The 27492-nt window shown below is 39.5% G+C and overlaps 1 protein-coding gene across 1 annotated transcript; it reads right to left on the bottom strand.

Annotated features, from left to right (window-relative positions):
• On the bottom strand, positions 1-27307 carry alox5a (arachidonate 5-lipoxygenase a). Its single transcript, XM_061943569.1, has 15 exons — positions 27209-27307; positions 24257-24427; positions 18005-18203; positions 17855-17936; positions 17665-17787; positions 15742-15848; positions 14853-15025; positions 10363-10509; positions 10101-10304; positions 9953-10039; positions 5049-5227; positions 4856-4977; positions 4651-4751; positions 311-481; positions 1-245 (listed from the first exon to the last, which is right to left on the bottom strand). The coding sequence occupies exons 2-15, from the start codon at positions 24407-24409 to the stop codon at positions 66-68; spliced, it is 2028 nt and encodes a 675-aa protein (XP_061799553.1). The 5' UTR covers positions 24410-24427; positions 27209-27307; the 3' UTR covers positions 1-65.
• Between the last annotated feature and the right edge of the window lie 185 nt (positions 27308-27492).

Genomic DNA, 27492 nt, shown 5'->3' with positions numbered 1-27492 from the left:
TTAGTATTTTATTGCCTCATTTATTTAATTAAAAAAACAGTACAATATAATAACCATGCAGCCCCTCAAACAGCAACACTGTTAGGGATTTTGTCAGGTGACATGTTATAATAAGGCAGTTTCTTTCCCTCGTTCCTCGTCTTGATGGCGCTGCTGATCTCTGCCAGATTCTTCCTGAACTTCTCCATGGCTTCCCTCACTGGCTTCTCGATGAAGTGCTCATCGGGGTACATTCCCAAGTACAACTATGGGGGAAGAGAACGTGTTGAAGTACGGGGAAACGCTTAAAGTGACCTTTTTAGCCCCTCACCTCGTTCTCCTGGTACTGACTGAGGGCCCAGACGGCCCCCAGGTGCCAGCTGGAGCGTCCTCGGTCAGGCAGGCTGTCGATGATCAGGGTCACGTTTGCCAAGCCCTTCTTGTGGGGAGGAGGCCTTCTCATGGTGGATGGAGCATTAGGGATCCAGGAACACCAGTCGTACTTCACCATGCCAAAAAGGTGCACGGAATATTAATATCCTATTAAAAATGTCCTCTGTAGTGGCACGCCAAATAATTACTTCATTAAAGTACAGTGTTTTATTTTCCGATATAGAGTGTAATGATACAGTTGCTAAAAATATTAAATAATTTTGAAATAAAACCGCTTACTCTTTTAATGAATACTTAGGCATACTAGGCTACTGTATTATAACGTGGGGTCATTACAAAGTGCCAAGTTTTATCTGAGGTGGTACTTGGTGGAAAAAAGTATTAGATCCACTGCAGTAGCAGTTTAACGTTTGGAGACACTTGCTCATTTAATTTTTGACTATACGGTATATTCATATTTTGTAGCTTTTTTTTCTGGAGCACTTTGAGGTTTTTGAATGAAAAAAAATTCATATTATTGTAATAATTGCATATATTTTCATTTATATCATATTAATATATTAACATAAGTGAAAATGTAATCAAAAAGACTAATCTATAAGAAGAAAATACACTTTCAAGCAGTATAATTTAGTAAATTGTCATGTGCTAGATGAACTACTGCTACATTCAAAATTATTTTCTCCTATTTGAACACATTTCATTAATTAAATTGTGGTAAACTTGAACAATATTCTTCCAAATAATATTTTCAGTATGACGATTAGCATATTAGATTATTAAAAATTATTACGTAAACAAAATTGTTGTGTTGTTGTTGTGTAATGCTCCTAATGTAACTTGTAAAAATAATGACAGATAATAAGGATGAGGATTTGATCATTATTATTATTATTATTAAACACTTTTGGGGATGTTCTCCTATGTAAACAAACTTAATTAATAAATCTAAATTGTGGTTCATTTGAACAATATTTCATCAAATACGTTAGTAGTAAATTTTCATGATTAGTCAATTTAATTATTACAAATTATGTAAAAAAATAAATAAATAAAAAAGTTTTATTGATGTTGTGTAATGTTTTATAATATAACTTAATAATAAAAAAACACCTTGAATGATTTTTTTCCACCTCTGTAAGCGGCTTTCATTAATACATCTAAATTGTGGTTAATTTGAACAATATTTCATCAAATACATTAGTAGTATATTTTCATGATTAGCCAATTTAATTATACCAATTTATGTAAAAAAAACAAAAAAAACGTTTTAGTGCTGTTATGTAATGTTTTGTAATATAACTTGTAAAAATAATAATAATACAAATTAAAAAAAGCCCTGGAATTATTTTTTCCACCTCTGTAAGCGGCTTTCATTGATAAATCTAAATTCTGGTTAACTTGAACAATATTTCACCAAATTGTAGACTTTATTTTACTATGCTAATTAAAGTTTTAATTATTACAAATTATTATATAAAAAAGTTGTATTCGTGTTTTGTAATGCTTTCTAATGTGACTTATAAAAATGATAATACAAATAATGATGTGATTATTAATACACACATGAAACTATTTTCTCCTATGTAATTAATCCTAAATTGTGGTTAATTTGAACAATATTTCATCAAATACATTAGTAGTAAATTTTTCATGATTAGCCAATTTAAATATTACAAATTATGTGGGAAAAAAAAAAAGTTTGAGTGATATTGTGTAATGTTTTGTAATATAACTTATACAAATATTTATGATAATCATTTAATTTGAACACCTTCAATTATTTTTTCCACCTCCGTAAGCGGCTTTCATTGATAAATCTAAATTGTGGTTAACTTGAACAATATTTCATCAAATAGTAGACTTTTTTATTATGCTAATTAAAATTGTAATTATTAAATATTTTATAAAAACGTTTTATTCTTGTTTTGTAATGCTTTCTAATGTGACTGATAAAAATGATAATACAAATAATGATGTGATTATTAATACACACTTGAAACTATTTTCTCCTATGTAGTTAATCTAAATTGTGGTTAATTTGAACAATATTTCATCAAATACATTCGTTGTATTTTTTTCATGATTAGCCTATTTAATTATTACAAATTATGTATAAAAAAAAAAAAGTTTGAGTGATATTGTGTAATGTTTTGTAATATAACATACAAAAATAATATTTATGATAATGATTAAATTATTATTAAACACCTTGAATTATTTTTTTCCACCCCTGTAAGCGGCTTTCATTAATAAATAAATCAAAATGTTGGTTAACTTGAACAATATTTCATCAGTCTTTTTTTATTATGATAATAAAAATTGTAATTATTACAAATTATTATATTAAAAAAAAGTTGTATTCATGTTTTGTAATGCTCTCTAATATTATTTATAACAATGATAATGATGCCATTATTAATAAACACTTGAAATTATTTAATCCTATGTAATTAATCTAAATTAAGTTCAGCAAAAATTAATCAAATAGTCATTTTATTTTGATGATTAGCGAATTAAATGTTATAATATATATATATATATATACAGGTAAAAGCCAGTAAATTAGAATATTTTGAAAAACTTGATTTATTTCAGTAATTGCATTCAAAAGGTGTAACTTGTACATTATATTTATTCATTGCACACAGACTGATGCATTCAAATGTTTATTTCATTTAATTTTGATGATTTGAAGTGGCAACAAATGAAAATCCAAAATTCCGTGTGTCACAAAATTAGAATATTACTTAAGGCTAATACAAAAAAGGGATTTTTAGAAATGTTGGCCAACTGAAAAGTATGAAAATGAAAAATATGAGCATGTACAATACTCAATACTTGGTTGGAGCTCCTTTTGCCTCAATTACTGCGTTAATGCGGCGTGGCATGGAGTCGATGAGTTTCTGGCACTGCTCAGGTGTTATGAGAGCCCAGGTTGCTCTGATAGTGGCCTTCAACTCTTCTGCGTTTTTGGGTCTGGCATTCTGCATCTTCCTTTTCACAATACCCCACAGATTTTCTATGGGGCTAAGGTCAGGGGAGTTGGCGGGCCAATTTAGAACAGAAATACCATGGTCCGTAAACCAGGCACGGGTAGATTTTGCGCTGTGTGCAGGCGCCAAGTCCTGTTGGAACTTGAAATCTCCATCTCCATAGAGCAGGTCAGCAGCAGGAAGCATGAAGTGCTCTAAAACTTGCTGGTAGACGGCTGCGTTGACCCTGGATCTCAGGAAACAGAGTGGACCGACACCAGCAGATGACATGGCACCCCAAACCATCACTGATGGTGGAAACTTTACACTAGACTTCAGGCAACGTGGATCCTGTGCCTCTCCTGTCTTCCTCCAGACTCTGGGACCTCGATTTCCAAAGGAAATGCAAAATTTGCTTTCGTCAGAAAACATGACTTTGGACCACTCAGCAGCAGTCCAGCTGGTGTCGGTCCACTCTGTTTCCTGAGATCCAGGGTCAACGCAGCCGTCTACCAGCAAGTTTTAGAGCACTTCATGCTTCCTGCTGCTGACCTGCTCTATGGAGATGGAGATTTCAAGTTCCAACAGGACTTGGCGCCTGCACACAGCGCAAAATCTACCCGTGCCTGGTTTACGGACCATGGTATTTCTGTTCTAAATTGGCCCGCCAACTCCCCTGACCTTAGCCCCATAGAAAATCTGTGGGGTATTGTGAAAAGGAAGATGCAGAATGCCAGACCCAAAAACGCAGAAGAGTTGAAGGCCACTATCAGAGCAACCTGGGCTCTCATAACACCTGAGCAGTGCCAGAAACTCATCGACTCCATGCCACGCCGCATTAACGCAGTAATTGAGGCAAAAGGAGCTCCAACCAAGTATTGAGTATTGTACATGCTCATATTTTTCATTTTCATACTTTTCAGTTGGCCAACATTTCTAAAAATCCCTTTTTTGTATTAGCCTTAAGTAATATTCTAATTTTGTGACACACGGAATTTTGGATTTTCATTTGTTGCCACTTCAAATCATCAAAATTAAATGAAATAAACATTTGAATGCATCAGTCTGTGTGCAATGAATAAATATAATGTACAAGTTACACCTTTTGAATGCAATTACTGAAATAAATCAAGTTTTTCAAAATATTCTAATTTACTGGCTTTAACCTGTATATATATATATTTGTGAAAAAAAAAATTAATAACTAAAATTCTGCTCAAATCAACCAACATTTGATACCATGATTATGTATGTGCATGTCATGAACAGACAGAAGGTTTCTTTCCTAAGTTATTTTACGTACTTGTCCAAAGTTGACGGCGGCGTGCTGGGCTGAAGCAGTAAACACGATGACAGTCAAGAACTCAATCAGCTCATCGCGTGATTTCAGTGACTTGGGGAACTCTGCAATTTGTCAACAGACAAAATTGACAAACACGCCGGTGTAAAGTTTCCAGACACAGGAAGCGTATTTCCTCACATCTGCGCTTGCATGACTCCATTCTTACCACAGGAATCGAAGCCCTGCATGCCAAAGTTGCAAATATCTTTAACAAAGGCCTGGATTTCCTCGTCTCCTTTCACCGTCTTATCGCTGGCGTAGTAAATGGTGACCACGTCGGACACGAAGCTGGCAGAGCAAAACGCAGGACAGGAGTCAAGTCCTCCTGGTGTAGGAAGGATCAATGGTGCAGGCCTCACCCTTTGGTGGCCTCCCACACTTTGTAGCCATCGTCTCTGTAAAAGTAGGTAGGCAGCTCCTGCTTGTTGTCCACTCCACGAGCTTTGATCATGTCAGGGAAGCAGAGAGACCTGAAAGTCAGAGACTTCATGGCCTTCTGGACCAGCTGAACATGACCTCCTCCACCTGTGGCGTTGGCCTTGACGACAGCAGAAAACACACACGACTCACAAGATGTCAAACTTAGGGATGCAACGATTAGTTAGTTATTTCATCACAAAAAGCTACTCTCTCTATCTAGACGTTATTTTCGGCACGGATGTGCCGTGGAAGATTATCTAATTTCACCTATTTGGGTTAAAAATATCTTTTGCAAACCAGTATTTATAGTCTGCAAATTAAGTGTTGTTGTTGAGTGTCGGTGCTGTCTAGAGCTCGGCGGAGTAACTGTGTAATACTCATCCATATCAGTAGGTGGCAGCCGGTAGCTAATTGCTTTGTAGATGTCGGAAACAGCGGGAGGCAGGGCGCAGGTAAAAAGGTGTCTAATGCTTAAACCAAAAATAAACAAAAGGTGAGTGCCCCTAAGAAAAGGCATTGAAGCTTAGGGAAGGCTATGCAGAACGAAACTAAAACGGAACTGGTTACAAAGTAAACAAAAACAGAATGCTGGACGACAGCAAAGACTTACAGCGTGTGGAGCAGACGGCGTCCACAAAGTACATCCGTACATGACATGACAATCAACACCAAAATAGGAGCGCAAGACAAGAACTAAAACACTACACACAGGAAAACACTGAAAAACTCAAAATAAGTCACAGCGTGATGTGACAGGTGGTGACAGTCCACCTACGTTGAGACAAGAGCTATAGTGATGCATGGTTGGTCATGGTTTGAATTCATATCCAACAACTGCGACAACGACTTTTTACCGTCAACTGAGTTTCGTTTTTTAACGATTTCTGCTAGTGATGTGCCTCCAGATTTTTTCAACGCAAAAAATGTGCCTTGGCTCAAAAAAGGTTTAAAACCACTGACTTAGATAATGGGTTTCACTACGTAAAGCACTTTGAGTCATTAGAGAAAAGCGCTATATAAATATAATTCACTTCATTATGAATATAATTCACTTCTTCCTGTCTGTGTTGAATGTTTAACGCTGACAAAGCTTAACCTATTACTATAACAATCTACAAGGTTAATATAGTTTGCTTCTCTTTCTCCCTCTCAATTTATCTGCTTTCTTTTGTAATTCAAGTTATTACACATATGTATTGTTGCATTTGAAACAATTGTATTGTTGAAAGTAGAGGTAATTATTATTGTTATTATTCATTATCAATAGTGCTATGTCTCTTGTTATTTGTATTGCTCCATTTGTAGTGCACTAATGTTCATTGTCATTTCTGTGTTAATATTTACTTCACTAACTGCTTGTTTGCTATCACTTTTCCTGTCATATTTGTACATATCATATTTGCTGTTGTTGTTGTCTCTCAGTCTTATCCCCCTCTTTCTTCCTTTTCCTTCAAGCACACCTGTGAAGTGAAATCCATTTCAGGTGACTACCCCTTGAAGCTCATCGAGAGAATGCCAAGAGTGTGCAAAGCAGTAATCAGAGCAAAGGGTGGCTATTTTGAAGAAACTAGAATATAAAACATGTTTTCAGTTATTTCACCTTTTTTGTTAAGTACATAACTCCACATGTGTTCATTCATAGTTGTGATGCCTTCAGTGACAATCTACAATGTAAATACCGTATTTTTCGGAGTATAAGTCGCACCGGAGTATAAGTCGCACCTGCCGAAAATGCCTAACAAAGAAGGAAAAAAACATTATGCAACTTTCATAAACTATGAAAAAAACTGCGACTTATAGTCCGAAAAATACGGTAGTCATGAAAATAAAGATAAGGTGTGTCCAAACTTTTGGCCTGTACTGTATATTATTATTATTTATTAATAATTACCTTAGAATGTATTTATTTTAGGACTGCATAATTGTATGTACATTTGTAATTGACTACCTTCTCTTGCAGTAGTAATTATTTCTGTAATCAGCCTGACCTAAGCCTTGATACTAATCTTTTTTATTAACACATGCTTTCATATCATTTGACAAGGTTGTACACTGTAAGTAGGTTAGATATGTTTATTGAATAGAATTAAAAACAAGAGTAAGGTTACTATTTTAGTGTCAATGTACTGGAAAAGTTGGGCCTCGAGGTCAAAAAGGTTATGAATCCCTGGAATAAACTATAGGCAGATAAGTTATTATAGCAAGTGTAAAACACTAACGTAATATCAGGAGCTTGTAGAATATCATCACTATGCCATCGGGTATAAATATGTGCATTTAGTTATTATTAACACGGCATGAAATATATTATTAAAAATGAATAAATGGGCATGGATGACACGAACACTTGACTTTATTACCCACATGACTAACATTTCTCCTGGGATTCAATAAAGTTAGTCCTTATTATTAATACAATCATGTATTTATTTATTATTAATAATACTTGTTTGTGTTTATTATTTTGTACTGTTATTATGATATTATTTGGCTAATGTTGTGTAGGACAGTTATACAGTAAATAATTAAAAAAGGAATGTCTATTGGATTTGTAAATATTTTGCTGTGGAATTAATCAATGCATCATAATCGTGAAACGGGAATTATTACCTGGACTATAGACGTACAGTCAAAATCTATAACTGTTGCATCCCTAGTCAAACCGAGTCTAATGGACTAGTATTGTGGAAAATAAATACAGTAAAAGCTCCAAATTAAAAAAAAAAAGGTGGCACAATTTGGCGTTGTGAGAATTAGATATTTTTAAGTAGAGATGTCCGATAATGGCTTTTTTGCCGATATTGTCCAACTCTTAATTACCGATACCGATATCAACAGATACCAATATATACAGTTGTGGAATTAACACATTTTTCTGCCTAATTTTGTTGTGATGCCCCGCTGGATGCATTAAACAATGTAACAAAGTTTCCAAAATAAATCAACTCAAGTTATGGAAATAAATGCCAACATGGCACTGCCATATTTATTATTGAAGTCACAAAGTGCATTATTATTGGTGGGTGGGGTTGGGGGAGGAGGGCGTATATTGTAGCGTCCCGGAAGAGTTAGTGCTGCAAGGGGTATTTGTTCTGTTGTGTTTATGTTGTGTTACGGTGCCGATGTTCTCCCGAAATGTGTTTGTTCACGGTGTGGCGCATATTTGTAACAGTGTTAAAGTTGTTTATACTGCCACCCTCAGTGTGACCTGTATGGCTGTTGATCAAGTATGCCTTGCATCCACTTGTGTTTGTGAAAAGCTGTAGATATGTGATTGGGCCGGCGCGCAAAGGAAGTGCAAGTAAGGTTTATTGGCGCTCTGTACTTCCAGCTACATCCGTGTACACAGCGGCGTTATAAAAAGTCATACATTTTACTTTTTGAAGCCAATACCGATCATTTTGAAACCGATACCGATCCATCCATCCATCCATTTTCTACCGCTTATTCCCTTTTGGGGTCGCGGGGGGCGCTGGAGCCTATCTCAGCTACAATCGGGCGGAAGGCGGGGTACACCCTGGACAAGTCGCCACCTCATCGCAGGGCCCGATACCGATCATTTCCGATATTACATTTTAAAGCATTTATCGGCCAGTAATATCGTCAGTCCAATATTATCGGACATCCCTATTTTTAAGTGTTCTTTCTTCATCCATAGTCATGTTTGAAGCAGCTAAAATTTTACCATGTGAACACTTTGGGTCTTCATCTTATGTCTGCTAGTAGTTTTACCTTGAAGGCGCCGTACTGTCCGCGTAGGATAGTGGTTCTTAACCTGGGTTCGATCGAACCCTAGGGGTTCGGTGAGTCGGCCTCAGGGATTCGGCAGAGCCTCCGCCGCGTAGGTCAAGACACACCCGACTCATCGTGTAAACACAAACTTCTCCCTGTCGGCGTATTATGGATACCCCCAAACAATGTTCCCTCTAATTTTCCATATGTGTGAGCAAACGCAAAAACTCCTTAAGCATTCGGTGGAGCACATGTGAGCGACGTCAGACCTGCAGCACACCTGTCCCAAACCTGACTAAATAACAAGTTAAATGTTTTATTATTATAATCAAATGAAAACAGTCATTTCCATGAGATTATTTTCTAATATAAGTGTTTGTGCCCACTTACAATGACTATAACATATTGTTTTTCATGAGCTCTGTACTAGTATTATATGTCTGGGTGGGGGGTCCTACTTTGGAAATAATGTGTACCCCTTTCAGATATCGCATTTAGTTCCCACTAAAACATTCACATGTTGCACAATGAGATGTAAACATAGGATCATGTGTACATTCCTGTAACTGTCTGTTTGTAAAATATATCTTTATTAGTATTTCTTTAACGTAATAACATCATTTTATGATTACGGTTCGGGTTCGGTGTATGCGGATATGAAACTGGTGGGGTTCGGTACCTCCAAGGTTAAGAACCACTGGCGTAGAAGTATAACATACTCCGTTTCTGTGGAGAAGGCCTTATCTGTTTGGAACAGTAGTTGTATTTCTTTCTGGACGGGAGAGGCTGTTTGCGCTCTACATAAGCTGACTCTTTTAGTATGGATTTAGACCTCTTCTTGCTGATGCTATTGTCGCGTTGTAAGGGCTGGTCTCGTAAAGCTTTAGTAAAACTTGGCCAAGTACTATTCTGTCTCGGTGGTTCTTCTTACTCAACATATATGTCATCCAAAAGAACTTGGGATTGACCAGTGTGTTTCATTTCTTGAGAGGAAGACTGATCGGATGCAACAATGTTCAACCAGATTTTGTGTTTTTAGAAAAATATGCCTTCTAACAACTTAGTGTAAGTTGATTTTTATGAGGCTCCACTTGAACAGAACTTTACTCACCTTGTCAAAGATACCGCACTCACAGATGAGCTGCTCCCTGGCCTTGGTGTTAATGGCGATGGTGAAGCGGACGTGTGGCATGAGCAGCTGTGGAAGCACCGCATCAATCAACCAATGTCCTGATAAGCCAATCAATAAGAAATATTACTTTATACACAGGGTGGACCGCAGGGAGCTGCCTGAACATGGCGATGGCAAACATCTCTGAGATCAGATGCGTTCTGAGTAAGTGCGTGACCGTCTGGTGGTGCTGGAAGTCGGCCGAGCGCACCCAGACCTTCGCCAGCATCCAGTCGTACTGACTGTCTGTGGGCAGGAAGATGGGGTTGTCCTCGCCGGGAGTCTGAGCCAACTGGAAGGAAAGGAGGACGGTAAGAAACAAAAGTGAAACACAGGCAACAACACCTTACCTGTATGGCGATTGGCAGGATCTTGTTGTGTGTGTTCTTGTACAGAAGACAGAGGGGCGCTGCCAGGTACTGCAGGGTACATGGGTCTGTGCAGTTTGGTTTGATGCCATCCAGCACTTCATAGTCCACTATGTAGATGTTCCCTGCCTGGAACCACATGTAGGCAATATCAGATGAATGTACATTCTTCTGTCTGCAGGGGGCTCCACTGAAACAATCGCAAGATCTGAAATTGTGTAGCTTAGCGATCATCTGTCTAGTGCAGGGGTCGGCAACACGCGGCTCTGGAGCCGCATGCGGCTCTTTGATCACTCTGATGCGGCTCAGCAGCTTACTTGCTGAACCCCCCAATTTTCCCGTGAGACTTCCGGATTTCAGTGCCTCTCGCAGAAAACTCCCAGGATTAAAATTCACAGATTTTCACCCTTACAGCTATAATAAGGGCGTGCCATGATGGTACAACATTTGGCGCTCTCTACCACCTGTATTAACAGCGTGCCAGCCCAACACTTGTTATACAATATACATCTTTTGCTTGCACACGTACGTGACAGCAAGGCATACTTGGTCAACAGCCACACAGGTTACACTGACGGTGACCATATAAAACAACTTTAACACTCTTACTAATAATGCGCCACACTTTGAACCAAAACCAAACAAGAATGACAAACACATTTCGGGAGAACATCTATCAATCAATCAATCTTTATTTATATAGCCCTAAATCACAAGTGTCTCAAAGGGCTGCACAAGCCACAACGACATCCTCGGTACAAAGCCCACATACGGGCAAGGAAAAACTCACCCCAGTGGGACGTCGATGTGAATGACTATGAGAAACCTTGGAGAGGACCGCATATGTGGGTAACCCCCCCCCCTCTAGGGGAGACCGAAAGCAATGGATGTCGAGTGGGTCTGATATAATATTGTGAGAGTCCAGTCCATAGTGGATCCAACATAATAGTAAGAGTCCAGTCCATAGTGGGGCCAGCAGGACACCATCCCGAGCGGAGACGGGTCAGCAGCGCAGAGATGTTCCCAGCCGATGCACAGGCGAGCGGTCCACCCCGGGTCCCGACTCTGGACAGCCAGCACTTCATCCATGGCCACCGGACCTGTGCCCCCCCCCCCCCTCAAGGAAAAGGGGAGCAGAGGAGAAAAGAAAAGAAACGGCAGATCAACTTGTCTAACAGGGGGGCTATTTAAAGGCTAGAGTATACAAATGAGTTTTAAGATGGGACTTAAATGCACCTTAACACAACATAAACACAACAGAACAAACACCCAGAATCCCATGCAGCCCTGACTCTTCCGGGCTACATTATACACCCCTTCTACCACCAAACCCCGCCCCCACCCCAAGCCTGCTCCCTCACACATCAACCCCCCCCCCCCCCCCCCCTCTCTCTCTGTGCGTCGGTTGAGGTGGGCGGGGTTTGGTAGCGGGGGTGTATAATGTATCCCGGAAGAGTTAGGGTTGCATGGGATTCTGGGTATTTGTCCTGTTGTGTTTATGTTGTGTTACGGTGCAGATGTTCTCCAGAAATGTGTTTGTCATTCTTGTTTGGTGTGGCTTCACAGTGTGGCGCATTATTAGTAAGAATGTTAAAGTTTTTTTTCTATACCGCCACCGTCAGTGTAACCTGTGTGGTTGTTGAGCAAGTATGCCTTGCTGTGACCTACGTGAACAAGCGGAAGCCCCATACAAAATGTGGCTGATCAGGCACGCTGGTTGTAGTGAGCGCTAAAAGCTGTACAATCTCGGCACGCATGACGCTGAAAAGCGCTATTCATTAAAAACCTGCGTACCGCACCAGCTTAAAAATTCCATATAAAGGTGTGGGCAGCGTGTCTGAGATCCCTGGTTTATACATAGCACAAAGCAAAAAAAAAACTTTGAATGCAGTGTTATTTCATTCAAAATTTCAAAAATGTTCGCGGCTCCCATTGTTTTCTATAATTTGTGAAACTGGTCAAAATGGCTCTTTGACTGGTAAAGGTTGCCGACCCCTGGTCTAGTGTATCAATAAAAGTCGATAACAAAATCATCCAGTCACGAAATTTGGATATCAGAAGTGTGTGGGTGGGAGCAATATATCAGACTTTGAATGGAGCACATTGCCGTGTGGAGGCCAACTCGCTCTTATCTCGCATCTGAATGTTGATTGGTCAGCTGCTGCGTGCTGTCAATCATTGGCAAGTAGGCACGCCCAGAAAGCCAATCAATGAGCTTATGGCCGGTGTAAAGGAATACTGTAAGCTTTGGCTGACAGTCAACAAAGACTGTCAGCCATCCGTAACCTTAAAGGACTATACGTTACACCTCACCTCCTGTTATTACTGAACCAAAAGCATCGTTCAACCCAGCCTTCTGTACTGTTCCACATGTTTTTTTCACTATGCTTTCTGTAACCAACCGGACCAAACTCACACGCATTATAAACATAGCAGCTAAAATCATCGGCCTACCCACACCCAACATTTCAGATCTAAACAACAGGTCCATCAGGACTGGCAAACACGATAGTCCAGGATATGACACACCCACTACACCAATACATCATCCCACTACCATCAGGGCACAGAACTATCAAATTCCGGAGAGCCCGCCTCGGGAAAAGCCTTATCCCTGCGGCTGTAGCCGCCCTAAACAGCAGGCCCGGCCGACCTGTCTGACAAGCCTGTAAATGTGTCGGTCATGTATTATGTCTTTTTGTTATTTTTGTTCGTGAAGTGTAATGTCTATTGTTTAAATGTACAACAGTGAAAATGAATTTCTCCAACTGGGACCAATAACGGCGTGGCGCAGTGGAAGAATGGCCGTGCGCGGCCCGAGGGTCCCTGGTTCAATCCCCACCTAGTTCCAACCTCGTCATGTCCGTTGTGTCCTGAGCAAGACACTTCACCCTTGCTCCTGATGGGTGCTGGTTAGCGCCTTGCATGGCAGCTCCCTCCATCAGTGTGTGAATGTGTGTGTGAATGGGTAAATGTGGAAGTAGTGTCAAAGCGCTTTGAGTACCTTGAAGGTAGAAAAGCGCTATACAAGTACAACCCATTTATCATTTATTTATTTATAAATCTTTAGCCTGAGCAGCCCTTTTTTCCGCCTGCCACTATTGTTTGACTTGATTCTAGGGCTGCAACTAACGATTAATTTGATCATCGATTAATCTGTCGATTATTGCTTCGATTAATCGATTAATAAATAGGCTAAAAGAGACAAACTACATTTCTATCCTTTCCAGTATTTTATTGGAAATAAAACAGCATACGGGCGCCATGTTCTTTCAACTTGCCAAATAATACAAGGAAAATGTTACAAAAATGCGCACTTTTGACACCCCTGCTAAGAATAATAATAAAAAAATTAAATCTGATAAATCTATGGATAAAAAGCAGAGCCCGGCGACGCATTTATCACGTTTATCACAACTCTCTCACTCGCACGCACAATTTGTTGTGTTTTTAACCTTCTTAACCCTGAACGTACATTGAAAATACACGCAACCCTAACTCAAAATGCCGGACATTTGAGGCATTTAAGAAACTCCGCCCTGACAGCTCCGCAAAAGAGGACATGTCCGGTGAAAAGAGGACGTATGGTCAGGATCGGTTTCACGTTCGGTGAAACCGATCACTGCTAGTCCTCTTTTGCTAACATGCCAACAGCTAACGGGCTATGTATAGACTGACCATACGTCCTCTTTTCACCAGACATGTCATCTTTTGTGGGGCTGTCAGGGCGGAGTTTCATAAATGCCTCAAATGTCCGGCATTTTGAGGATTGTTTACACAACGTGCAGTACGCTACTTAATATGTCCGTGTGGAAACTCGTTCGGTACACTTCCGCACCGAAACGAAACCCCCGTACCGAAACGGTTCAATACAAATACACGTACTGTTACACCCATAATATTTTGATTATTGCTTCTCAGCTGTTTGTAAATGTTGCATATAAATAAAGGTTAAAAAAAAAAGAAAGAAAAAAAGTAGCCTCTGCGCATGCGCATAGCATACATCCAACGAATTGATGACTAAATTAATCACCAACTATTTTTATAATTGATTTTAATCGATTTAATCGATTAGTTGTTGCAGTCCGACTTGACTCCCTTAAATATCTTTGCTCAATTGGGCAGCCCCTCTAATATCTCTCCAAACTATGAAGCCAGAACACTTTGGGCTTTGAAAATGTTGGTATTGTCGAAAGAGATATTGAAACAATTAAAAACATTAAAAAATAACATAAAAAACTGCAGTACTGTATTTGATCAGCCATCAAATGTAAATTGTTTTATATTTTTTTCAGAGCTGTTTTGCCAAAAACATAATAGCATTGTTCAATGACTGTAAACTTAGTGATATTGGACTGATATGTATGTAAATAGACTAATCAATAAAGATCGTACTAGAGAGGCACTATTGTGTAAAACTAGCCAAAATAATTAGCATGGGCTCAATCGGTATGTAATCATTGTTAGTTTACCTCTACTTCCTGTTCCAGTGTCAAGTCTCTCTCCAGGCTGATAGCAACCATCTCATTGGTGACGGGAAACTTCTCAGGAAGTTTGTTACATTTTTGAATGACGACGGGATTGCAGCCATTCAGGAATTGGTAGCCAAACATGAAGTCTTCTTTCCAGTGTTGCATCACATACTCTGTATTAAACAGAAATGTTAGTAATGCTGATATTCTACGCCATATTTCAAGACAAATCAGCAAACTACATCACCAAGCTTTCCCCACACCTTACAGTAATATCTACCAAATGTTTCTATTTATCGCTGGCCATTTGTCAAGATCACATGGTTCCATTTTGGTAGCAAATAACAACTTCAAACCAGAGTAACATAGCTACTTAATTAATTATCCTGTGTCCTGTTATGATTAGCATGCATTTTGGATTTCGTGTTTTATTTTTCACCCTCCGAAGAGCGTCTTTTAAGGCGACTCTGCAAATTCAAAGCCAAGCTCCTCCCACATCTTACAGGAAAACTCACAAATTTCGCAATTTATCAAAAACCATTTGTCTGGTATACAGGGTGCAATTTCAGTGGTGATCAGACAAATTCCCTGGGAGGAGTATTTTCAGGTAGCACCTCTGGAAATGGAACCGTCTAACTGAAATTGACTACCTTTACATTTTAAATCTTTCCGGTGACAGATTCTATTATTTTATAACTCTCTCACTGTCTTTCTCTGGGGTGCGATACTAAGCTAGTTTGAGGAGGGTTGTGTGTAGAACCCCCTAAATTTACATACAAGAGGGTTTTTGAGCAGTTACATTTTCTGAATTAATAAGAACTCAAGAAGTTCCTTGCGCCTCTGTGTTCAGGCCATAATATAAATGCGTAATAAAAGATTTAAGGCTGACCTGAGATGGTGTTTTTGATTCTTAGAAAGATCCTCTCAAAATCTGCAAAGTCATTCCAGGACGACTGGAACATGTGCATGAAGTGGTTCACAAACAGGTTCTCGATTCTGGAAAGTGATGTTTATTATCAGTTGAGTTCAAGTACATCAAAACCTAACACGTGTCTGTTTGTTGTCTTGATTGGATGCTCGAAAACCGAGGTGTTCGAACTTTTTCCACACGGGGACGCATACTTAAAAATTGAAGGACCCTATCTCCAAATTTCCTCCCGGGGATTAAGAAAGTATTTCTGATTCTGATTCTGACTCCCAAAATACCCCTTCACAGGATTCTTCTAGGAACACAGGCAGATGCCATTTCCAGGTCTACTTTGATACATTTTTGCAGTAAATATGCTAGAACCAACCAATCCAATATACTGTAGGTCAATACATGCCAAGGTATCTGAAAAAAACATCCACATCCAAGCAAATACGTATAATATGTCTCATTTATCCATCTATACAACTTTGGCTTATCCAGGGTTTCATTGCACGGACAACAGCCTACTGTATGCAGAGAAGCCCAACACTTCCCAGGCCAATTAAGACGCTCCAACATGTAATGGGTCTTCCTGGAGGCCCCCTGCCCGTCGGATGTGCTCTAATCCTCCCCAGGGACCAGGGACCCCTTGACCACATGCTTTAGGAATCTGGCTCCTTTCCATTTAGAGGAGACACAGATGAGTTCCTATGGATGGCAAGAGTTTCTATACTCTGTTTTGAAATGAGGTACCTCATTTCAGACAGAAATCTTGTCCTTTCGGTCCCTAACCAAAACTCATGACCATAGATAAGGGTAACAACATAGATCGACTGGTAAATTGAGAGCCTTGCCTTTCGGCTCAGCTCACTTTTCATGGACCGATGCAGAGTTCACATCACTGCAGACGCTGCACCAATCAATATCATGATCCATCTTTCCCTCACTTGTGAACAAGACCCCAACGTATGAACTCCTCCACTTGTGGCAGAATCTCACTCCTGACCCGGAGATGGCACTTCAGCCTTTCGTGGTCAAGAACCATTGACTCAGACTTGGAGGAGCTGATTCCCATCCCGGTTGCTTCAACCGATCTACTAAGAACTGAAAGTTACAGTTTGATTAAGCCAGCAGGACCACATCACTAGACCTAACCCTGCAGCCAACAAACCGGAATCTTTCAACGCCATGGCTTCACCAAGAAATTCTAAATCACTAAAGCCCTGGCAGAGTCTAAACCTTGTGGAAACAAATCCAACTTAATGGCAGAAATGTGTACCAAGCTCTGGGTCATACAGGGAACAAACCCGCCTGAATCAGTCAGTGCCATACTCGCAAAGTAACCCCTCACAGGATTCCTCTTGGAACCTGGGTCAATGCTTTCCCCAGGTCCACAAATCACACTGGTCTACAGTTCCACAACCAGGACATAAACCACACTATTCGGAAACTCAGAATAGACCTAACCATTGAGGCTGCACTTTGGACACTGCTATTTTTTTTTCAAATCTTGGCTTCTAAAACAACTTGGGGGTGGAAAAGCTTTTGATTAAATATCCTGCTCCAAGTAAGAAAATGACCTAAAACCGAGAGATCTGGTCTCAGGATGTTGTGTTTTAGCTGTGTTATTGCATGTACCCGGTATTTCTGCCTGTTCTGGCAAGGGCACTCTTGCAAAATGGGATTTAAAAAAAAAATCTCTGCCGATTCAAATCCAGATAAAATAGAGACTGTCTGTCTGTAAACATCCACAAGCAACCCAAGTGATCTTTATCCAGACACACAATGTTATGTCTATTCTACAGGTAACTAGACCCAGACTCTTTCCTCAGGTTATTATTTTCACCCTCTCCAAACCGGTTTAGTCTCACAAACAAGGTTTTTTTTAGAGGCGATACATACGCTTTGCTGTAGTTCAATACGAAATCCACTCCTTTCTCACTGTCAAACTGGATGTCCCGTGGTAAATCCGTATGTCTTTTTGCATCTATGCTCATAGGAAAGCCTGGCTGCCACTCCATCCATCTACAGTGCACATAAAAAAATGTTATAGGGAGCAATCCGCCAATGAGAGCTTGTAAAATCAGACTACCTGTAAGCTTTTTGCCTCATTTCCAGCTCGTTTTGTCTGTGCTGCTTGACCAGGCTAGTCTTATCCCACTGAGGCAGCTGAGCTAAAAGAAATAGCGACTTTGTGACGGAATGTTTCGGATCGTTACTGGGGTTTGTGATTGATTTCTACCCCGTCCATCCCGCAGCACCACTTCCTTGTCGCCCACCAGCCAGCGGTAACACGGGAACTCCATATAGTCTCCACCTGGAGTCTTCACGGCGATGTACCTGCAGTACCAGTCGTCCTGCACCCAGTATTTCCTCTTCTCCAGCTTCACCAACACAAGCTCACCCAGGTTCTCCTCCATGCTCACCAGGTAGGAGTCCACCTGACGACAATTAAATGTTTTTAAATGTACAAAACCCAAAACCAGTGAAGTTGGCACATTGTGTAAATGGTAAATAAAAACAAAATACAATGATTTGCAAATCCTTTTCAACCTATATTCAATTGAATAGACTGCAAAGACAAGATACTTAACGTTCGAACTGGAAAACTTTGTTATTTTTTGCAAATATTAGCTCATTTGGAATTTGATGCCTGCAACATGTTTCAGAAAAGCTGGCACAAGTGGGGGGAAAAAAGACTGAGAAAGTTGAGGAATGCTCATTGTGGAAGTCTCTTGTTTCCGGGTTCTTTGGACCACCAACCACGGACATGACAGCTGCATTCAGGGTTTTGAACAGTCTTTTATTTTTCAATAAGTTGTCCTTTTTGTCCATTTCAGCCATGTCAACTTCTGCACTCGCTCTCGCTCGTGCTCGCTCTCCACCATCAACTCTCTCTCTCCTTCCCGACTGCTGCCTTTAACAGAGCGACAGGTGATCAGACAAACACTCTCAGCTGTGTCATCTACACACCTGCCGCTGATCTCGAAGCCGGTCCTGGCACACCCCGCTTCGCTGCAGGTCCGCAGGCCACGCCCCCCCACTCTCATCAAACATTTATTTGGAACATCCCACAGGTGAACAGGCTAATTGGGAACAGGTGGGTGCCATGATTGGGTATAAAATCAACTTCCATGAAATGCTCAGTCATTCACAAACAAGGATGAGGCGAGGGTCACTACTTTGAGAACAAATGCGTGAGCAAATTGTCAAACAGTTTAAGAACAACATTTTTCAACCAAGGAATTTAGGGATTTCACCATCTACGGTCCGTAATATCATCAAAAGGTTCAGAGAATCTGAAGAAATCACTGCACGAAAGCTAATGTTCGATAATTGATAGCCTGCTAACGTTAGCATGCTACATTTTTTTAAGCTAATTCCGTAGGCATGCACCTTAGAGTCATATTTTGGTACTTTACGCATATGTTAACTCTTAGCATGCTAACATTAGCATGGAAACCTTTTAGCAAATTTGGCAGCTACTCACCTCCGAGTCATATATTTTGTTAATTGACATATTTTAACTGTTAGCATGCTAACATTAGCAGGCACGAATTTTGGCTAATTTTGCCGGTGTACACCTTAAACATGTATTTTGGTCATTGACAAATGCTAACAGATACAAGCTAGCCTTTTCAGTAACTAAGAGTCATATTTTTGACTACCTATTGTTATCTGACTGGCAAGCTGACAATTTGGCTTCAGCTTTTCAGCATTCACATCCATGCTAATATTCAATAATTGATAGCATGCTAATGTGGGCATGTTAGCATGGTAGATTTTTTTTAAGCTAATTCCATAGGCATACACTATAGAGTCATATATTTTGGTACTTTACGCATATGTTAACTCTTAGCATGCTAACATTAGCATGGCAACTTTTTAGCAAATTTGGCAGATATACACCTCCGAGTCATATATTTTGTTAATTGACAAATTTTAACTGTTAGCATGCTAACATTAGCAGGCAAGATTTTTGGCTAATTTTGTTGGTGTACACCTCAAACATACATTTTGGTAATTGACAAATGCTAACAGATACAAGCTAGCCTTTTCAGCTCATTTCGCAGATATGCACCAAAGAGTAATGTTTTTGACTGCCCGTTATCTGACTGTCAAGCTAACAATCCAGCTTTTCGGCATTCACATCATTGCTAATGTTCGATAATTGATAGCATGCTAACATAAGCATGTTACATTTTTTTGAGCTAATTCCGTAGGCACATACCACAAAGTCATATATTTTGGTACCGGTACTAATGTTGCCATACTAACATTAGCATGGCAAAGTTTTAGCAAATTTGGCAGCTACACACCTCCGAGTCATATATTTTGTTAATTGACCTATTTTAACTGTTAGCATGCTAACATTAGCAGGCAAGATTTTTGGCTAATTTTGCCCGTGTACATCTCAAACATGTATTTTGGTCATTGACAAATGCTAACAGATACAAGCTAGCCTTTTCAGTACCTAAGAGTCATATTTTTGACTGCTTATTGTTATCTGACTGGCAAGCTGACAATTTGGCTTCAGCTTTTCAGCATTCACATCCATGCTAATATTCAATAATTGATAGCATGCTAATGTGGGCATGTTAGCATGGTAGATTTTTTTTAAGCTAATTCCATAGGCATACACTATAGCAGTGTTTTTCAACCTTTTTTGAGCCAAGGCACATTTTTTGCATTGAAAAAATTTGGAGACACACCACCAGCAGAAGTCATAAAAAAGCGAAACTCAGTTGACAGTAAAAATTGTTGTCGTAATTGTTGGATATGACTTTAAACCATAACAAACCATGCATCAATACAGCTCTTGTCTCATAGTAGGTGTACTGTCACGACCTGTCACATCAAGCCGTGACTTATTTGGAGTTTTTTTGCTGTTTTCACGTGTGTAGTGTTTTAGTTCTTGTCTTGCGCTCCTATTTTGGTGGCTTTTTCTCTTTTTTTGGTATTTTCCTGTAGCAGTTTCATGTCTTCCTTTGAGCTATATTTCCCGCATTTACTTTGTTTTAGCAATCAAGAATATTTCAGTTGTTTTTATCCTTCTTTGTGGGGACATTGTTGATTGTCATGTCAAGTTCGAAAGTACTTTGTGGACGTCGCCTTTGCTCCACAGTAAGTCTTTGCTGTCGTCCAGCATTCTGTTTTTGTTTACTTTGTAGACAGTTCAGTTTTAGTTTCGTTCTGCATAGCCTTCCCTAAACTTCAATGCCTTTTCTTAGGGGCACTCACCGTTTGTTTATTTTTGGTTTAAGACACCTTTTTACCTTCCCGACATCTACAGAGCAATTAGCTACCGGCTGCCACCTACTGATATGGAAGAGTATTACACGGTTACTCTGCCAAGCTCTAGACAGCACCGACACTCAACAACAACACATCATTTGCAGATTACAATTACTGGTTTGCAAAAAATATTTTTAACCCAAATAGGTGAAATTAGATCATCTCCCACGGCACACCAGACTGGAACTCACGGCACACTAGTGTGCCTCGGCACAGTGGTTGAAAAACACTGTATAGAGTCATATATTTTGGTACTTTACGCATATGTTAACTCTTAGCATGCTAACATTAGCATGGCAACTTTTTAGCAAATTTGGCAGATATACACCTCCGAGTCATATATTTTGTTAATTGACAAATTTTAACTGTTAGCATGCTAACATTAGCAGGCAAGATTTTTGGCAAATTTTGTTGGTGTACACCTCAAACATAAATTTTGGTAATTGACAAATGCTAACAGATACAAGCTAGCCTTTTCAGCTCATTTCGCAGATATGCACCAAAGAGTAATATTTTTGACTGCACGTTATCTGACTGTCAAGCTAACAATCCAGCTTTTCGGCATTCACATCATTGCTAATGTTCGATAATTGATAGCATGCTACCATACGCATGTTACATTTTTTTGAGCTAATTCCGTAGGCATATACCACAAAGTCATATATTTTGGTACTAATGTTGCCTTACTAACATTAGCATTGCAAAGTTTTAGCAAATTTGGCAGCTACACACCTTCGAGTCATATATTTAGTTAACTGACCCATTTTAACTGTTAGCATGCTAAAATTAGCAGGCAAGATTTTTGGCTAATTTTGCCGATGCACACCTCAAACATATGGTAATTGACAAATGCTAACAGATACAAGCTAGCCTTTTCAGCTCATTTCGCAGATATGCACCGAAGAGTAATATTTTAGATTGCCTGTTGCTATCTGACTGTCAAGCTAACAATTCAGCTTTTCAGCCTTCACATCATAGCTAATGTTTGATAATTGATAGCATGCTAACATTAGCATGTTACTTTTTGTTTTTAGCTAATTCCGTAGGCATATACCACAAAGTCAGATATTTTGGTACTAATGTTGCCATGCTAACATTAGCAGTGTTTCCCACAGAAAATTTGTTAGTTAAGGTGGTGTCTCTCCAGGGGGAAGGGGGTGGGTGGGTGTAAGGAACAGCGTAACACGGCCTGTCGCCATCATGTCTCCATCTCATTGCTGCCACCACAGCCAAATATCTCGATATTTTTTCCGTAAAGTAAAAACAATACACAAAACAGTCCTCGTTACCTGAGATACTAAGTATGTCATTATTATGACTTAGTAAGTCAATATTTTGACTTAGTAATTTAATAAGTCAAAAATATGACAAAATATTGACTTACTAAGTCAAAATAATGACACAAAAATGACTTAATAAGTCAAATTAATGACTAATTGTAAGTAAGCGTTTGCAATAAGCGTTTGGGGCCACATGCTGACATATGCTCAACTCATCATGCTTAATTTATTACAGCATTTGGGAAGCCTGTAGTTGATTTTTATTATGTAAATGTTATATTTTTATCAACATGTGATAGCAGGGACCCTGCCATTCAAAACTAGGCTGCTACATTACTAATGATTAATGTAACTATAGCTGAAAAAATAGTACAATAGCAATAGGAGAGACTATTCATCCCTGAACACCATGGAGTTCATGTAGGCTTTATGATGCAGTTACATTATTATATCAACTATCAGAGACAGCTTCAGGAAACTCTTCATTTAACATAATGTCCTTTTTTGCTGTTTCAACACAGCTCAATCAACACAGAAAAAGGTAAATTGAAATAACTTTGTTGTTAACTGGGACGGCGTGGCGCAGTGGAAGAGTGGCCGTGCGCGACCCGAGGGTCCCTGGTTCAATCCCCACCTAGTACCAACCTCGTCATGTACGTTGTGTCCTGAGCAAGACACTTCACCCTTGCTCCTGATGGGTGCTGGTTAGCGCCTTGCATGGCAGCTCCCTCCATCAGTGTGTGAATGTGTGTGTGAATGGGTAAATGTGGAAGTAGTGTCAAAGCGCTTTGAGTACCTTGAAGGTAGAAAAGCGCTATACAAGTACAACCCATTTATCATTTATTTAACTGTAGGTCAATAATGCTTGTCTTTCTCTCAGACAGACAGGGCTTTGCTGTCCGTAACACACGCAAGCCCGCACGCACACACACACCGAACAGTGAGCTAACGTTACACTAAAAGCTAACTAGCCTTCACCTCAAGGACTGTAAGCGAACTGAGCTGCCGCTTATGTTTCTAGAACGTCAACGGGCTCATAGTGATGTTACTAGTAGTTGACTTGGAAGTGTTTATTGTAATTTGGGGAGAGTCCGCTGCCTTACGCTTACCTGCTAAACATCTTTCTGCTCAACCCACCGTCTCTCCTCTCTGCCTGCCTGAGCACTGACTACATGCGCTCTGAATAAGCATTGCTGATTGGCTGTTACATGCGCTCTGAATACGCACTGCTGATTGGCTGTTACCGCTCTGCGTTTAACCAATCAGATGGTTGTGTGGGTGGGACAATGCTGGGTGCTGCAGAGACGTACTGACAGAAACAGAGGCAGAACTAAGCTGAGCAACTGGTTAAGACTTTAGTTTAGGCGGTGGCTCTTTGTTGTTAAGGCGGCCGCCTTAACAACAAAGCGCTGTGGGAAACCCTGATTAGCATGGCAACTTTTTAGCAAATGTGGCAGCTACACACCTCCAAGTCATATATTTAGTTAATTGACCTATTTTAACTGTTAGCATGCTAACATTAGCAGGCAAGATTTTTGGCTAATTTTGCCTGTGTACACCTCAAACATATATTTTGGTCATTGACAAATGCTAACATTCGCAGGCTATTTCGCAAATATATACCAAAGAGTCGTATTTCCGACCTAAGACCTTCACAGTGTGGCAGAGGGACACTTTTTGGTTTGGTAGAAAACATAATGAATTGATTATTAATGAGATAAGTTGTTGGATATTATAATAATTTGCTTTGTGGCATGTAACAACAATATACAATGGTTTTTTTTAGATAGTTTTGCATATATTGACCTACATTGTATTGGTTTTAGCATCTTTGATGCACAAAATGTGTCCAAGCGGCTCTTGCATTTCTCAAATGTTCTGTATTTCTTTTATGTTTGCATGTTCTCCTGGTCACTCACCGCTCCCCTTTCAAAGTCATTGTACAAAGGTTTGTCCAGCAGGGTCCTCTCGCTGCAGCTCTCACTGCCCACCAGTGTGATGTAGATGTAGTCGTCAGTCCCTGCAAACCACTGGCTGCCTGTAGCCACAGTCACCGTGTACTGGCACGGCATTTTTGGTCGTCACGCTGGCTGAAAATAAATATAAATAATAATAATAATAATAATAATAATAGAAACACTTTCGCCAGAATTCTGCAGTCTTGTCACCCATCAACGTGTTGTGGCAGTTTCGTTGCACTTCTCACTTTTTCAGATGTCCTCACTTGTCTTTCACAAGAATGTGTAACCTAAAGCAAAGGTGGGAGGTGCGCGACATCGGCAGTGACACTCCCTTTTTTTTTTTTTTTTTTTTTACAAAGTGTTATGGATTTAGGTTGAATTCACACCGAATAAAATTTCCCAGTCAAATCTGTACACAACAGTGCACAATGCCTGCTAGTGTGCTCCACATTATGTGGCATAAATGCAAATACTTCACGGCACAACCCTCCTTTTTTTTGTGTCTTTTGCTTGGCCGGGCTAGAGACAAGGGTAGTAAAATAGTTTAATGACAGGATTTTCCCCTCCGGGGAAATGCAAACGCATCCATGCGGCGACATAAGAAATGTCAAAATATCACTTGCTTTTCGTGTAAGGTCGGAAATTTGTTTTGGTTTTTTAACATGAAATATTAAATGACCAATGACCAAGTCCAGGTGATCTACCTCATCTGCATATGTGTGTGAATATATATATATATATATATATATATATATACACACATATATACACACACACACACACACACACACATACATATATATATATATATATATATATATATATATATATATATATACACACACATATATATATACACACACATATATAGCAGAATTAATGTATTTACCGTATTTTCTGGATTATAAGGCACACTTAAAATCCTTTTTTCTTCATGTACGGCATAATTCTGGTTTTGCTTACCGACCTTGAATCAATTTTATTTGGTACATGGTGCAAAGATAAGTGTGACCAGTAGATGGCAGTCACACATAAGAGATACGTGTAGACTGCACCATGATGGCAATATGACTCAAGTAAACAACACCAACATTGTATATGTTCCATTGAAAATATAGAACATTACACACGGCGCTCAAAAACCTATCAAAATGTTTTAGTATGACTTTGGTAAGCTATGAAATCCTTTCCCCCCCCCTAAAAACTCAACAGTCAATCAATCAATCAATCAATCAATCAATGTTTATTTATATAGCCCTAAATCACAAGTGTCTCAAAGGGCTGCACAAGCCACAACGACATCCTCGGTACAGAGCCCACATAAGGGCAAGGAAAAACTCACCCCAGTGGGACGTCGATGTGAATGACTATGAGAAACCTTGGAGAGGACCGCATATGTGGGTAACCCCCCCCCCCTCTAGGGGAGACCGAATGTTTCGCAATATTATGCAAAAGAAACTGTAGCTGCTGACAGAAGCACATTGTATATATGTTTTATGATTTCATAGTTGGTTAGAATAAATAAATACAATGTATAAATATAAGTTCATATACTAACCCCTCTGCCACCGTGAAGCCCCCCATATTTACATATAATGTAATAAAAAATGTATTTCATTTGGTTAATTCATGCAAGTATATGTTAACTTTATTTTTGTTACAAAACCCATGTAAATTGGAGGGGAACATATTTTTTGTTCCGGTTTGGTCACATTGTTGAGGGGACAATTAATATGTGACGGAATAAGGGAAGCAGCATGAGACAGCAAGCATTTGATGGAAGACGTTAATAGAGTCTCGGCTTCAAAATAAACGTTATTCCCTGGGAGTTTGATGAGGCCAATGAGGTATGTTTCTTTCTGATAATATATGTGAAATCAATGTGTTTTCTTTTATTTGATGTCAGACTAATTGTAAGTTCTGTTTTTCTTATTTATTAGTTCTGACTGCATTATTTTGGCATCGTTGTTAACGAGAAGAAGGCGTGGCTGAAATAAATGTCTGGGTGAGAAAAACAAACAACTTGAGCCTTGATTAAGACCTCGGAGGGAGTAACAGCAACTTTTCTTACCTTCTGGTACCTGCTGATCTGTATTTGGGATCTGCATACATCCTGAAAAATTGCGCGTGTCCGCCTTTGTGGTCCGTGGCGACACCGTAGTCGATAGGTTTCTTCTTTTTCTCTATCTTCTTGTTATGTGAGATTCATCCTCCGCTGTTGCCCTTTCTAATATAAAGTAGTGTAAAGTTCTTACTTATATATGTCAGTAAACTCGCTATGAAAGCACTAAAACATACCGGTGTGGTGACTTTACATTATTCACCCAAGGAACTTTAGTTATTAGAGAGTTCCGGTCGGACGGTTTTTCACAGGACACATTTCTGGCCTTGTTGTTGTTTCCGGATGAGGAGATGCTGCTCCGTTATTGATTTAAGTAAAGTCTGAATGTCATTAAAACAGTTAGCTCCATCTTTTGACACTTCTTCCACTACCGTCCTTGCACGCTACACCGCTACAACAAAGATGACGGGAAGAAGACGCTGACGAAGGTGAGCCACGTAAATAAGATGATCAGTAAAACATAATCTATGCAACATTTTGAGCAAAGAACCACCATTACATGTTATGTAGACCACAAGGAAGTGTTTTACATTTAAAAAAAACAATAATGATATGACTCCTTTAATGCACCCTATAATCCGGTGCGCCTTATATATGAAAAAAGATCGAAAATAGACCATTCATCGGCAGTGCGCCCTATGGTCCGGAAAATACGGTATATATGTATATATTTATATTTATTTATTTTGACGTGTTTGTTAACATGTTAAAAGGTGTTTAAATGACAATACAAGCATGTTTAACATATATATCTTTCATGAAGACAAACACATAAGTTGGTGTATTACCTGATTCTGATGACTTGCATTGACTGCAATCAAGACAGGATTCACAGTCGTGCTGATAACTTCCATATTTTCGAACTTACATTATGGAGGAGGGAAAAAAAGTCCTTTCTGTCCAATGCCACATGAAATAGGTTGGTTTTTGGCATCTTATTTGTCCAGCTTCCATACTCGTATCCTTGACAAGCAATATATTGACGGCAAACTCCGTAGCCTGCTAGCTTGTGTGCGCTAGCTTTCCGAGACTCTTATTTTCTTAGCGCAGGCAGGATAAAGCAGCACTTTTA

Source organism: Nerophis lumbriciformis, linkage group LG02 (genome assembly GCF_033978685.3).
Source record: "Nerophis lumbriciformis linkage group LG02, RoL_Nlum_v2.1, whole genome shotgun sequence".
Lineage (NCBI taxonomy): Eukaryota > Metazoa > Chordata > Actinopteri > Syngnathiformes > Syngnathidae > Nerophis > Nerophis lumbriciformis.
This window is presented reverse-complemented; position numbering and strand designations above follow the sequence as displayed.